The sequence below is a fragment of the Pholcus phalangioides genome, unplaced genomic scaffold (genome assembly GCF_987345545.1).
Source record: "Pholcus phalangioides strain wild (caught in Gottingen) unplaced genomic scaffold, Ppha-v1.0 ptg000039l_1, whole genome shotgun sequence".
Taxonomy (NCBI): Eukaryota; Metazoa; Arthropoda; class Arachnida; order Araneae; family Pholcidae; genus Pholcus; species Pholcus phalangioides.
In genome coordinates, this window is record NW_028301625.1 from 4,948,202 (window position 1) to 4,964,490 (window position 16,289).

Here is a 16,289-nt window from a genome sequence, read left to right on the forward strand (position 1 = left end):
CTATTTCATCAGAATTTTATGCAAGTAAAGGTTGGTTTCATAGGTTTAAGAAATGAATCGAATTACGCAATGTAAAAATCGCTGGCAAACAAGCGTCTACCGACCAGGAGACAGCTAGAAAATTTCCAAAGACTTTGCAGAAAGTCATTGAAGAGAAGAGTTATGCACCTCAGCAGGTGTTTAACATTGACGAAACTGCACTATTTTGGAAGAAAATGCTGCAAAGAACATTTATCACTCAAGAAGAAAAGTGAGCGCCTGGTTTTAAGATAGACTTACTATGTTGTTTTGTGTAAATATGTATGGGTACATGATAAAGCCCACCGTAATTTTCAAATCTGTGAATCCGCAAGCATTGAAGAGAAAGGACATCAAAGCTCCCAGTATTTTGGATGAACAATAAAAGGGCTTGGACTATAAAAACACTTTTCCTGGATTGGTTCAAACGGTGTTTTGTTCCAGAAATGAGGAGGTACCTTGAGAGTGAAGACATGTCATTCAACGTTTTTTGATACTGGATAATGCTCCTGGACAACAAGATATCAATGTGTTCAAAGCTGATGGTGTGGAAGTCCTTTATGCCTCCTAATCAACATCTATCATTCAGCCCCTTGATCAGGGGGTAAAGTGAACATTCAAGGCTCACTATACACGCACTCAATGGAGATGATTGTGCACGCAATAGAAGATGCAAATGCATAAAATGTCTTGAAGGTATGGAAGAATTACACTGTGACTAATGGCATTACTATCATAACTAGAGCCATGGCAGCTCTTAAGTAGAAGACAAGTTCACCATGAGTAACAAACATAGCGGAAGGGCTTCGCAAGTTCAAATCAACAATAGATTATTTTCATGACATAGATCCCTCTATGGTACGTTCTTCACATGTACAACAATTAGTAGAGGAAGCCTTGTCAACATATTCCAACATACTTGATGATATGAAGAAGAAACATCAAACAGAAATCACAATGTTCTTTCAGAAAGCATCGCCAACAACCGCTGCACCCTCTTTTACCCTACTCCCCTTCTACCCTGCTCTTCTCATGATGTTCAATAAATGAGATAAACAAAAAACCCTATGGTTTCGGTTATTCGAGGATTTCCGTATTCGTGGTCGCCCCAGGAATGTAACCCCCGTGAATACGGGCCCCCGACTGTACAACTCATGATCTTCTATTTGGTGTTAGAGTAATAGTCAAAACTTGCATAAGCTCTTCTCTTTGGGATACCAATGAATTATGATGATGTACACAAAAGCAAAAAAGCAAAAATTTTTCATAAATTTTGCCTTTTTGGTAGACTTGCTTTATATGCATCATCTATCATTAGTTCCTTTTAAGACTGATTTTCTGCTAAAAATAGGGTGACCATGATATTCATGCTTTAGAGGACTTTTCATATTATTCTGCTGCTTGCTGTTTTTGTGAAAATGATCTTTTTTTAAAAAAAAAAAAAAGCCAAGTTCAATATTTTTTTCTTATGACATCATTAGTTTAATGTAAATTGTGCATCAATTAATATGTCTCATTTTTTATGAGCACAGTCATTTATTTAAAATGCAATATATAGGAGCATAATTTAAAGATCTAATAGGTTTTGTCAAATAAATTGACCTGCTTTATAAAACTTTAACACTTCTTATGGAGGCAAATTTCTACTGTGATGGTAAAAGTCTTATATCGTTGCTTGTAAGTGCAATGCAGGTGCAGTATTGTAACTCTGTTGTGCAGATAATATGTACACTCACACATATCTTTGTCTCTATTGTTCTTGATTTTTTTACCTCTCTGATCAGCATATAGGTGTGATGATATAAATCCAGAAGAGAAATACTCTATCTATTATATACTTTATGTATAATTTTTTATCAACTTAAATTAGACAAAGGAAAAGTACGGAAAAAAGATTGAATTCGAATAGCAGTTTCTTTAGAAAGCAACTAGTTTCTTTCCCAAATGTGTTTTAAATTCCATTCAGACAAAGTTGGACTGAGATATCAGTCTCCCGCTTGCGATGTGTTAATGGAAAATTTTAATACTGAAATTTTTTACTGCAATCAGTGTTTGATTGATCAATTGGACCAGCATTATATTTAAGGTGTTAACATTTTCCTTGGCACAACTTTCATTAGTAATTTCAAGTTTTTTATTTGTCAGTTTGTTTGAAACTGCTCTTTTAACAGCAAATTCTAAAATTAGGTTTCAGAAACTGGGGCCATAGCATTTATTCTAAGAAATAATGTCTATATGATTTTATTTACTCAATCAGAATAGATAGACAAATGTTTAAAGGACACCGCTCTCAAGCCAGATCAATTTCTTTAGAAGAAGCAAGATAATTTTTTTTAATGCATACCTCTATGTATAGGCCATTCACCCTGCAATACTGAACCATCAAGATGAGGTGAGCCACTGATATCGACTTGATTGGTAATTGATGAAGTAATAGCGCCTTCTGGGTATTTTGAGGCAGGCGGTAATGCACATGGCTGCACAATGTCAGTATCTTCCTGAAAGATTGATATAAAAATTTATTATATTATCTGCATAATGGTTAGATCTATCTAAAATGCATATAGTTAAAAACATCATGTGGACATTTTTGCATGTACTACTTGGCAAATAATTATACCACTATTGTTGTATGCTATAGTTTATTGTTTCACACTAAATTAAGAGAATGCTCTAAAACTTGAGGTGCTTAACCTTTAGAAGAGTGTAAAAAACTGAAAATCTGTCATTTGGCACAATAAAACAAAGTGAGGTATACCAGGGTAAGTGGAAATTCCAGGAGAGTAGCAAAACCCAAAATGATTTGTAAAATTATTTTTCATGAATGGTCCCTGGAGGAATTTTCTGTTTGTACTTATTCTTTATTGCAGTAAAAATGTGCTTGGCATGCTAGTTGCTCATAGAAGGTTACAAGGTTATTTGGAGAGGTTAGATCTGACATCACATTGTTACCTGTTGTGTGTGCTCTTTGACTTTTAACTATTCCTGAGAGTGCAAATTGGCCTAATATTGATATTTCTCTGAGGCAAATCCACCCTTTCTTACTTTTTAATGTGTAATTATAATATAATAATGATATTTCTTGAAGAAAAGTAGGAGTTGAGAGGGTTCCACTTTTCCCACATCTTTCTTGTACTGGAGCAAGTAAAACCCAATGAATTTACAGTAAAGATGTTTGTTCGGTAACTAAACAAATTTGAGACTCGGCTGGAAGCAAAATTTAGAAAAATAATTGATACTACATCTATCTTTTAATGACCCCTCATAAAAGACAAAAGTATCATTACAGGCAAAGAAGTTAAGAAGTTCTGAGATTTTTATCACCTCACTAGTTTGACAGTATGCAAAAATTTTCATTTTCTTTCTTATATTTGCCTCATATAATGTCAACTAATGTTTGTGGTCAGCAAATGTTTTTTTTTTGGGGGGGGGGAGATTTTAAATTGTGAATTTTCTATATATTAAGGTTGTTAATTTATCTTTTTAATTTAAGAATAATAAAAGTTTGGGCTTTTTATTGGTTGAAATTATTTTTTACACTTTCATCTGTGATAACCATTTTAAAGATTACTTTAGAGCACAATCAGCCATAGGTTCCACTTGCTCCACTTACTGAGGCAAATGGAATCCATGGCCAACTGAAAAAAGAAAAATCTTGAAATAGGAACACTAAAGAAAATAAGTTTAAAACATTTGCCCTAAATAGGGCATTGGTTTAAAAAACTTACTCCCATATTTTCAAAAAGCCTTAAAGCAAAATATGCCGAAATCTGTGACGTATGTCACAGAATGAACAGTGCTACTGCAGAACAATCTGGAAGAATTTTAAGAAAAGTATAGAAAACACTATCATGAGAATTTTTATCGCAGAAAATTTCACAGTCAGCCGAGGGCTCATTGCAGAACCATGCAAAGCAGAATGTTTTGGAGTCAAAAAGTTTTGTTGAATTCTCTAATGTAATCAAAAAGAATAACTTTGCCCAAAGCTATAGAAGAATATTGACAACGTGATGAGGACAAATAACAATTTACAAAACACTGGCATATGTTTCCGCACTCATGGGCGGCATTATCAAGGTGGAAAAACAAACACATTCTGTCCCAATTAAAAACATGGTCAGAATGAGAGCACGTCTGTGGTGGTCAGAATTGTTTCCTTCACTTCAGTACTTTTATTCTCAGTTTTGATGTCATAGTTGTTGCCTTCTGTTGTTAGTGATGTCATATGTCTACATTAAAGGGACCAAGCTGGACATATGATGTCACTAACAATTATGATGTCAAAACTGAGAATAAAAATACTGAAGTGAAGGAAAAAAACTCTGACCACCACAGATGACCTCTCATTCTGACATTTTTTATTGGGACAGAATGTGTGTGTGCTTGTTTTCACCATATGTCAGTGTTTTGTAAATTGTTATTCGTCTTCATCATGTTGTCAATATTCTGTTATATTCTCTAATGAAGATGCTAGGTTGAATTTGCACTAGTGAAATCAGCGGTTTCACTTACCCTGGTATAGCTTAAATCAAAATTCAGAATTTTTTCATCACCACCAATGTTAAACAAAAATTGGGTTCATTATTTTGCTTGGGACATATTCTTATTAGACTTCTACGTCATTTTCTCCAGAGGTTGTGGTATCCAGAGTGGAAACTAGAGTTAAAAAAACAAGATAAATTCCAATCTGCTGATAACTACTGGTAATTTTTGAGAATTCAAATTTTTGCAATCTGCAGTTACAGTAAAGTGAAAAAAATTAGGAAATCATTTATGGAATAGTTGCTCTGTCAAATTTATCAGTTTAATACATATATTTAGAAGATTCAAATTTTCATTAACATATTTATTTGTTTGTGGTTGTGGGCCATATCAGGAACTCTATTAACCATGAGTTGAGCATGCATGCTTATGTTTTGTGGATAAAATTTTTTCTCTACCTTTCTTTGTTATCATTTTCAATTTGCTAACTTTGAAATTTTATGACTAGGGGCACTACCATTTCCAATATCTGAACATTCATAGTCACTTTAGTGTACCAATATTATGAATCTTAAAGTATATGCATAATTGCACCTCTCTTTCTGTTAACAATCAATTTTGCTCAGCAAAAAAGACTTTCAGATGAAAAAATCAGGCTCAGATAAAAAGATTTATTATGCACTCTACACATTAGACATACTTCTTGATAATTATTGTTATAGTTTCATGATTTTTTTTACCAATTATTTATCCCAGAAATATCTTTTTCTATCTTCTTCCTAAGATTTCTGAAACACTGAGTTCAGATAAACAAAAAAGAAAACTTCTGGAATGAACTTACATGGTTACCTCCATGGCGTAAATCATGACAATCATGATTACCTTCATTGTCCTGGAGGAAAGTATCACTTTGAGAAGAATTTGTTGCATTCATTAAAGGATCCAAGTCTTCCTGAAAGATTTCAGTCGATTAGAAAATGTAATTAACCCTATGTAAATAACACTATAAAGCTGTTATACACGCTGATTCGAATTGTTTGTCCACAGGTACTATCCTTTGCAACCATTGACTATAAAGAAGAAAGATTCTACTTACAAAATGTTCTCAAATGAACTATTGTTTCTCAAAATTTGTAAATTTTTCTGAGAAACTGTGTACATAAAAAAATAGTAACTTTTTTACAGACCCAATGAGCAAAATGAATTCAGAGAAAATCACAAGAAATTTTATATTTTTAAATTCAATACAGTAAAACCCCTCTTAACGGACACCCCTCAGATGCAGTCACCCCTCTTTTATGGCCAAATTATATTTTACCCCTGTATAATAAACTTGTCCACCGTGTCCACAAAAGAGAGGTTTTACTGTATTTACCAAGATGTTGATGATGTAAATTACTTACCAAACTCTTCAATGAAGTGATAATTGTCAAATATCACTTCATTAGAGAGTTTAGTAAGTAAACAACCTCTTAAAAATTTTTTTTAATTTTAAGAAACCACATTGGATTTGGAAACATTTTGTAACTGAAAGTACACTTTTAAAGTCAATGGTTGCATAGATAGTAATATGGATAAATGATTTAAATCAGCCTGAATATATTATATACAGGGTTATAAAAATTATACTTCCCCAACCCAGAGAAATGTGGAGGGTATATTATTGGTTGAAATAACACTAAATTTGAACAACAGGTACTTCAGGTGATATGCCTACTGGTCATTAAATAAATAAAAACTTGGTAATAGTAGCTTTGCAACACGACAATCATTTTAAAGATGTTCAATATCCCCCTTTTGGTTAATAGCTATGTTTTCCATGAGCCAAACCGTGCTTTTCTCAGCTGAAGTCAGGAATTCTGCATTAATCTCTTGAACAGAGATTTCCAATGTTTTTCTTCTCATGGAACTTTTCATGATCACGAAACTGTTCCATGGAACCCAAACAAACATGAATATTTCTTTAGGTATTTTGCAACATTAATGAAACATTTTACTTGATATGCAGGAGCCCTATAAAAACTCTCATGGAACCCTAGAGTTCTGCAGAAAGAAATCCCTGTCCTAGAACACGCAGATGTATGCTGTCTTTCAGATATAAAAGACAGGGTTACTGGTGTTAATCTATGTAGGCCTCTGAATAAGAAGCATTGGGGATATGTTAAACATCTGTAGAAGGACTTGTCTAGTTGCAGTGCCTATTGATGGATTTTGGCACTAATTTTTTATTTAATAAATGATGAGCACATCATATGACTTGTCTGGTGCCCAAATTCAGTGCCATTTGAACCAGTAGAAGACCTTCAACAATCATCTGATTAAAGAAGGATAATTTTAATCACCCTGCATATATATATATATACATATGTGAATAGTCTTTAGGCTATTGAATAGTCTTTATTTGTTAACTAGGAGAAGACCCTTTAATTGCCTCATTACAAGGACTTGAAGGAATCGACTAGGAGTAGAGGCTTAATGTCCAATGTGCACCTTCTCATGGTGCAGCCTGTAAGTAGCCATGTTTAACACATGGTGAATGGATGCGGATGGGCTTCCTCCAACCTGCACTGGCCAGCGTGGAGGATTACGGCCAAAAAAGCTCTAAAAAAGAAATATGAGCACTATCAATAAACTAAGGCCCTCAGTCCCCAGCAGTCTGTGTCCCTGGTTACGGCAGCAACCAGCAAGATATGAAGACAGAGGGTGCAAAGAATCTCTGGGTTGGACCAGGCTGCCATAAGATGATGACCTTGGCCACGTATAGCGGATGATCTCTTTCTTCAGAAAACCGTTTGCAGGAGTTGGAAGAAGAACTGGAAAGAACAAATTGGGACATCTTAGGCATCTGTGAAATAAGAAGAAAAGGAGAGGAGAAAATCAAACTTGCCAGTGGACATGTATTTTACTACAGAGGAACAGATAATGGAAGAACCAGTGGAGTAGGATTTCTCATTCATAAAAAGTGGAAAGATCACATAGTTGAGTTAGATAGTACATCTGATAGAGTTGCAAAGAGAGCACCACGATGAACAAAACTTTAACTACTACCCTAAAAGAAGTAGCAAAAGAAGTCGCTAGAGAAAAAGAAATCAAGCAGGTGAAGAAAATAACAGAAGAAACAAAGAAACTTACGAAAGACCGGAGAGAATTTTAGATTAAGAGGAATGACCCTAAATCAAAAGTGAAATATGCAGAACTTTGCAAAACAGTACAAAAGTGGATTACAGAAGATGTCAGGAAGTTTAATTGCGATATTGTAAAGAAAGCATTGGAAGATAATAGGAGATTAAAATCAGCAAAGTGAAAACTGTGTGTTGGGAGAAAGGAAATTTTTGCACTAAAAAAGAAAGATGGAAATGAAATCATTAGTATTGTTGAGGAATTTTATAATACTCTATACAAACATGAAGAACAGGATTGGAACAAAGGAAAGGGAGCACGAAAAAAAGAAAATGAAGCTGAATTTGTATAAGTAGCACCTGTGCTGAAAGAGGAAGTCTACAAGGCTATAAGATGCATGAAAAAAGGGAAATGCCCAGGTAAAGATGGGATTTCAATAGATATTATTAAAGAAGCAGGAGATGAATTTGCCATTATGCTAGCTGCCTTGTTCACAAATTGTCTCACAAAATTGGATGTGCCTGAAGATTGGAATAACGTAATGATGGTTCTTCTTTACAAAAAGGGTGAAAAAGAGGATATCAAGAACTATCGACCAATCAGTCTCCTATCAGTAATATATAAAATCTTCATCAAAGTGCTGAAATATATTCTTGAATCCAAATTGGGCGAAGCTCAACCAAAACAACAGGCAGGATTTCGAAGTGGATTTAGTACAATGGATCACATCCAAACAATCAGGGACCTTATAGCGAGACATAAGGAATACAAATTACCATTGTGTATGGGCTTCAATGATTTTGAGAAAGCATTTGACTCTGTCTTCACATCTGCTGTTATTAAAGCTCTAGATGTAATTGGGGTACATAAGACTTACATCAATATCATCAAGAAAATATATGACAAAGCAACTGCAACGATTCGTTTGGATAAAGGAAAAGCAAAAATTAAACTTGGAAAAGGAGTCAGACAGGGTAACACTATCTCACCAAAACTCTTTATCGCTGTTTTAGAAGAAGTATTCAGAAAACTGGATTAGAATAAAAAAGGAAAGGAATTAAAATAAATCGAGAATTTCTCAACCATTTGCATTTTGCAGATGACATTGTTGTTATCAGCAGTAATCCAGACGAACTAGATGAAATGATACAAGAATTGGTGAAGGCAAGTATTCAGGTGGGCTTGAAAATGAATCTGCAAAAGACTAAATTATGTTCAACCCCTTTGTGTTGAAGAGGACAATCTTGCTCAACAACATAGAGATAGAAGAAGTAGAAAGATATGTATACCTAGGATAAGAAATTACCATGGGCAACAGAATCATTAATGAAATAAACAGAAGAATCCGAATCGGATGGAGCATTTTTGGCAAAAACTGTGTAATTATGAAGAACCATATGCCATTATACCTTAAAAAGAAAAGTGTTTAACCGGTGTGTGTTCCACTAGCACTGACACCTTACAAACTAGCTAGTGTCTGAAGTATTGGCAATGTGTAAAATGGTCTGCCACTTTGCTGAGAAGCTAGACTTGTACAGTGATACATAAAAAGATATATATATATATATATATATATATAAATTGATATCATTGGACATTGAAATGTGATAAAAGGAAATTTGGAAGAATATGGCAATTATGTCGCTGCTCCCTGGGCATTCATAATAATACATGCATACAGGGTGAAAACGTGAGCCAGTTTCAGCTCTTAACTCATGAATCATTGGTTATAGAAACAACTTTCAATTTAAAAAAAATTCCAAATAATGTGCTCATTTTAGATATGACATTCATTTTACTAGGGGCCATATATATATATACTGAGTTTAAAATGAATTTTTTATATGATGCCCTTGTCTTTTAACTTCCAATTAGCAACTTGTTGCTCTGTATTTTCTGAGTTCAACAAATACATTCATGTTTCTAAGAGCTATATTAGGTGAGATATTTGAATTCAAAATCGCTGAAAATAAGGAAAAGAATAGCATATATTAAGGGACAAACTTGAGGGAGGAGTGACAAAATTCAAAAGATTCTTTAAACTGGCAGTTTTCTAAAAACTTTTCTAAATTCTGAGATGCCTCCTTAACCCCTTCTTGTACACGCTTTTGATATTGACAACAAATTTGGATGATTTGTAATTGAAAATATTGGTGATAAAACTGGTTTCCTTGTTTGCACGTTAGAAATTGGAGGGGGAAAAAGATTAGTGGCAGTACATTTCACTTTCACGTGCACCTTCTTTTTCTCAACCTCTCCAATTTTTTTTGTGTTGACTTTTCTCTCTCTCTTAAAAATATATAGTAGATACACATTATGAGGTAAAAAATTACTAAGCAGGAGTATAGACAGAATGACGAGAGGGAAACAAGTTTTTAGTTGGAAGATGGTGGACATATATCTTAGTGCAAAAACGAAGTAAAATAGATAGCATGAAGCCTCTCAATAATGATAAATATTGGGTTTTACCAGAGAAGTGGATACATCCCCCCACAGTCAACATAACCATAATCTGATAAAAAAAATAAATAAAGCACTCAAAAAATTTTAGATTGTTATTTTTTTAATTGATAGTTCATTTAAGTATCGTACCCCATAGGCACTGGAATCTAGCGGCTCAGGAACCACTCAACTTTCCTCCCTCTCCTCATAGCCCCACCCTTGTGGGGCTGACAGGGTCCAGCCTTGGGGAAAGGGACAATTACCATCATTTTTTGTTTTTCGTGCTATAAATTCACTATAGAAGGGCCTGTGAAAAGTCTGCCATAGGAGCCCCCGGCTCAAGGATGTGGGGTCATGTCTCCCCCAAGAAACTTTGCAAGATGGCTGAGTACCTCAGTAATTCATGCATAATATATATAGCTCAACCCCACTCCCTGCATACATCCTTGTAGGTTGCATGTACGGACATCTAACACCCCTTGATCACCCTTAGTGTTATTTTTTTTGCCATATCAGAGCTCTGGTGACACGTACGACGCAGGAACTCTACTTCGGAGGTGTCTTTAACCTTTTGCGATCCTATGTCTAGATGGATTCGACATAGGTCTGCATCAGGAAACAACGGTACTTCACTATTACAAACAGGGCCGCAACTAGATGCTTGGTCAGCCGGGGCAAGCACGCATTTTGGCGCCCCCTCATAATGTCAAAGGAGAAGTTAGAGAGTGAAATTTGCGCCCCCTCTTGTCCGGTGCCCGGGGCACCACACCCACCTGAACCCACCACTAAGGCCAATGCCAGACGAACGTGATCATCACCGTAGGGCTTTTTACTGGTGTGTAGGCACTGGTTGTCATACGAGCGATGTTTTTCATGGTGGAACCAGTTTTTATAACAGAAAAAACCACCCGTCCGGTGAAATGCGGAGCAATTTTTGCCGGCCGCGATTGTATCTAGCAAAACTCTAGTTTATTCCACATCTCCATCCAAAGTTAAAGCTGAAAATGACGTATGTGCAGTTAGACTCGCGGCATCGGCCTAAATCAACACCCTCTATAGATAAGAAGGCGAGGTGTGGGGGGGGGGGGGTCATATCTATAGTGGGTGTTGTCTCAGCCTCCACCTGGCTGATTGGATCATGAGCTTGAAATCGTATTCCCAGGGCCTGACTTACGGTGCAAAAGGTACGATTGCACCGGGCCGTAAAACTGGATCTTATTACATTGATTATGCATCACATCTTATTATAACTCCTTTAGAAAGCCAAAACTTGTAATTCTGTCGATGTATTGGTGAAAAAATATCTATATTAACAGACGCACATATAGTAGTAAATACGTGCCCCCCCCCCCCCTGAACGGGTTATGATTTTCGGCCGTACCCCAGACTAAAAGAATTTTGGTTGGCTCCTTATAAACTGAAGAGTCAAAAAAACTGGTACAGGCATGCGTATGCAAATAAAGAGATATGGAACCAATCAGAGTACGGTGCTGCGGTCGGCAACGCCTATATAACACAACAAGTGTCTGGCATAGTTGTTAGATCGGTTACTGCTGCTACAATGGCAGGTTATCGAGATTTAAGTGAGTTTGAACGTGGTGTTATAGTCGGCGCACGAGAGATGGGACATAGCATCTCCGAGTGAGCGAAGAAATTTGGATTTTCACGTACGACCATTTCACGAGTGTACCGTGAATATCGGGAATCCGGTAAAAAATTAAATCTACGACATCGCTGCGGCCGGAAAAAGATCATGCAAGAACGGGACCAACGACGACTGACGAGAATCATTAAACATGACAGACGTGGAACCCTTCCGCAAATTGCTGCAGATTTCAATGCTGGGCCATCAACAAGTGTAAGCGTGCGAACCATTCAACGAAACATCATCGATATGGGCTTTTGGAGCCGAAGGCCCACCCCTTCGTGTACCCTTGATGACTGCACGACACAAAGCTTTACGCCTCGCCTAGGCCCGACAACACCGACATTGGACTGTTGAGGACTGGAAACACGTTGCCTGGTCTGACGAGTCTCGGTTCCAATTGCTCGAGCTGATGGACGTGTACGAGTATGGAGACAACCTCATGAATCCATGGACCCTACATGTCAACAGGGGACTGTTCAAGCTGGTGGAGGCTCTGTGATGGTATGGGGCGTGTGCAGTTGGCGTGATATGGGACCCCTGATACGTCTAGATACGACTCTGACAGGTGACAGATACGTAAGCATCCTGTCTGATCACCTGCACCCATTCATGTCCATTGTGCATTCCGACGGACTTGGACAATTTCAGCAGGACAATGCGACACCCCTCACGTCTAGAATTGCTACAAAGTGGCTCCAGGAACACTCTTCTGATTTTAGACACTTCCGCTGGCCACCAAAATCCCCAGACATGAACATTATTGAACATATCTGGGATGCCTTGCAACGTGCTGTTCAGAAGAGATCTCCACCCCCTCTTACTCCTACGGATTTACGGACAACCCTGCAGGATTCATGGTGTCAATTACCTCCAGCACTACTTCAGAAATTAGTCGAGTCCATGCCACGTCGTGTTGCGGCACTTCTGCGGGATCGCGGGGGCCCTACACGATATTAGGCAGGTGTACCAGTTTTTTAGGCTCTTCAGTGTATATTGAACTAAATTCTCAAAAAAAAAAATTACGTAGTTTTAAAAAATATATTACAAAAATATAAAACCGATACCTAAGGCTCCCTGATGCACAGGCAGATGCAGGGAGAAGGTGAATATGACGATTACCCCCCTCTACCTTCAGTGAAAAAATTGTATTATTGGCATAGGCGAAGGTGGACATTCGACCCCCCCTCTTTGTTCACTATACAACACTCTCGCTTATTCATCCGCTCCTTCCCTGTTCGAGGAACCTATCCGTTATGCCCTGAGGCCCTGCGATCTTTTTCCATGCGTGTGTGTGTGTGTGGCGGCATGATCTGAACAAACCATGAGTTCTCAAGAAAAGAGATTCTCCGGGCTCGTCTTCCATAGAGAACGCAAGTACTAGCCACCCGGATTAAAAATATTTTATATTTTGATATCATGTGTGTGTGTGTGTAAGACATTATTTTGTTTTTGCGATGCCTCGTTAACGTGAGGCTTTCTTATGCACGTGCACTACCCAGTATGCAAGGCTGTAGCGGGGGGGGGGGCTTGGGGGGTCTGCCCCCCGAAATGTGAGAAAATGACCGAAAAATGGGGAAAAAGATGGCCAAATCTATTGTTCTATCACTTTGGTCCCCCCCCCGAAATGAAAGTGGTCTCTCCCCGAACGAAATTTCTGGCTACGGGCCTGCCAGTAGTATGCCCAGGGGCGTAGCCAGAAATTTCGTTCGGGGGGGGGGGGGACCAAACTGACAAAACAATGGATTTGGCCATCTTTTAACCTTTTTTCGGTCATTTTCTCACATTTCGGGGGTGGGGGGGGGGGGGGGGCAGACCCCCAAGTCCCCCCCCCCCCCCCGCGCTACGCCCTTGAGTATGCCTCTGCATTAAGACGGCCCTGCATTCTGGAACCTTGAACCTCCTTGGCAAGGATTTGGGACGGAACAGAATTCCAAGACTTTTAGCGGGCTCCCTGAATTGAGTTTCAGCGGATGTTATACAGCAAAAATGAGTTATTCTCTGGGCCTACCTTAGCATACTTTTTGTAATACTGAAGAGGGACGCAAAAATATTTTCGCACCAGGCCGTTATATGACCGAGTCTTGCCCGCATTCCTTTCAATACTGCCCTATTGTTGCGTCGTAACACCCCCAATGGCAAACCATACGATCACCGACCCTTTTCCAGTCTGATGAAAAGTCTTCTCTCCAACTCTTTCGTTCTGTCGCGCGCGTATACGAATTTCTCATTACGGTCCGTAAAGATCGGCGTGATATAAAAGTATATATACAGGGTGCATAGCTAACAGCATGCAACGCACATTACTGGAGAACAGTTGTTCCTAGTAGGAAAAGTATCTAAATAACGTGTGGACTTCAGATTGTAAGGGGTTGTATAGTTATTAAAATAAAAAATCCTCTTTAAACGGACACACTTTGCTCAAAAACCTGGCAGGATAGTTGTTGCCCTGTCTCTCCAGAGCCCAATAAAAAAAAATCCACGTTTCCAAGTGCAATATTCACCGAGATATTTGAATTGGAAAAAGTGAGAAAATTTGGGAAAAAAACAACATAAAAATGAGGGTAAAAAGCGTTTTCCGTTAGTTTTTGTTGTTTTTATCCAATTCAAATACCTCGGTGAATATTGCACTTGGAAACGTGGATTTTTTTCTTGTTCTCTGGAGAGACAGGGCAACAACTTTCTACTTGAGATTTTGAGCACAGGATGTCCATATAAAAGTTACTTTTTTTTTATTTTAATAACTATACAACCCTTGCAACACGATTGAAGTATCAGAGTTCTACATGTTATATGGATAACTTTTCTAATTGCTAGTATACCTGTAAAGGCACGTATACATTAGCGAGCGGATCATGTATATAAGCATTCCTTTTCTTCCCTTTCTGTTCGCTGAAAAAACCGATGCCCAGTGGTCCAGTTCAAACAGCTCAAGAATCGTTCACAACGCCGTACAAACTACTGAACAACCAATGGCAAATGCTTACATTAAATGATCCGTGCATTAATGTATAATATGCGTCTTTAGGGATACTGTCGTGAAAGTTTTGTCTTGTGGATAGCTTTTTAAATGCCTTTGAAAAAATAATTATAATATAGAGGGTGAATCTCTCGATTTATTCTGGAAGACTTATAAAGAGGGGTGACCGTTAAAAGGGGTTTGTTTTCATACATTTCAAGTTAAGAATAAAAATTTGAAGGGTGCTGGCTCCATGTAAAAATTGCAAAAGAGCGAATTCATTTAAGAACATCAGATATTCACATAAACATTACTTTATCAATATACATGTATCATTACACCTATCAATAAGGCATAAATAGAAATTCATGAGAACGTTTTCATTATATGAGGGGGTTAAAGTCAGAAAGGTGTAAAGTTGATTAATCCTCATTTTGAGAAAAAGGAGGTTTTAGTAGAATTGTTGCAATAGTTCCATGTTAAATTTCTTTTTGATTTCGTAATCTAGTAGTGACTATTGAAGCTGAGACTTAATTCATTTTTTTCTTCCAACGGTTTTAGCCTTTACAGATATCATTTCTGGACGAGTCAAAATTGTTGAAAATGTGACTATGGCCGGTATTACACTATAAAAGTTTGATAAAAGTACTTTTATAAAACTTGTAAAATACAACCAAGAAGCGTGGCGGTTACATTCGAGTGAATATAACCGATGGGCTTAATGGTTGCTTTTTCAAGTTTTATAAAAGATCTCTTATCAAAATTTTAGAAGTGTAATCCCGGCCGTACACCACTCTGACTTTAACTCCTTTATACAGGGTGATTCATAACTCATCGTACAAACCTTTAGGAGAGGTAGAAAACACAAAAACAAAACAGAATCACATAAGAATGTAGGACCGGAAACCCTAACCTAGTCAGCTGGAGGATAAACGAAGATGCAAAAATGACAAGCCAATAATGGGTGGAAAAACTCTATTTAGCGATACTTTAGTCAAGGACAGTACGTGTACTCGTTAAGTTTCACAATTGCTCGAAGTTCTTACCATCCACAGTTATGCACGCTTCACAACGACGACGCATTGACTGCCGAACCCTTTCAAAAATACACGGCATTTCGCAGCTGCGACGGAGATTCTTGCGACGAGGTCGGTGTCAGAGTCAACGGTCTACTCTCGAAACTCAACATGTACACGTACTGTCCTTGTGTAAAAGTATCGCTAAATAAAAGAGTTTTTTCCAGCCGTTATTGGCTTGTCATTTCTGCATCTTCGTTTATCTCCCAGACAGGGCACGACCACCTGTGTAATTTAGGAGGTCGTGACCAGGGCCGGATTAACCATTAAGCAAAATAAACACATGCTTAGGGCATAAGGAGAAAGGGGTGAAACAAAAAAATGATAAAAAATAGTACATTGTTTTTAAATGTACAAATTTTCCTAGCATCAACCATCTTGTAGGAAATGCTAAAATTTTAAGCTCACGTGATGGTATAGTTGAAAATTTTTATCGAAAGGTTGAACAGGGTGGCAACTAAAAGAGTGCAGAGGGAGGGCCTGTTTCCCCGGGTGCTGGACCAGCGCAAGGGCGTCGAGTTTACTTTTTTCCATTAAAAATTATGGG

The 16,289-nt window shown here is 37.6% G+C and overlaps 1 protein-coding gene across 1 annotated transcript in view; it reads right to left on the bottom strand.

The window, feature by feature from the left end:
• LOC149065478 (uncharacterized) overlaps positions 1 to 16,289 on the bottom strand; it is a 140,629-nt gene that overhangs the window by 62,754 nt on the left and 61,586 nt on the right. Inside the window, exons 7-8 of the mRNA XM_089253951.1 lie at positions 5,342 to 5,452; positions 2,363 to 2,516 (exon numbers count right to left, since the gene is read on the bottom strand). Coding sequence (XP_089110077.1) covers positions 2,363 to 2,516; positions 5,342 to 5,452 — 265 coding nt within the window. The remainder of the gene's footprint in view (positions 1 to 2,362; positions 2,517 to 5,341; positions 5,453 to 16,289) is intronic.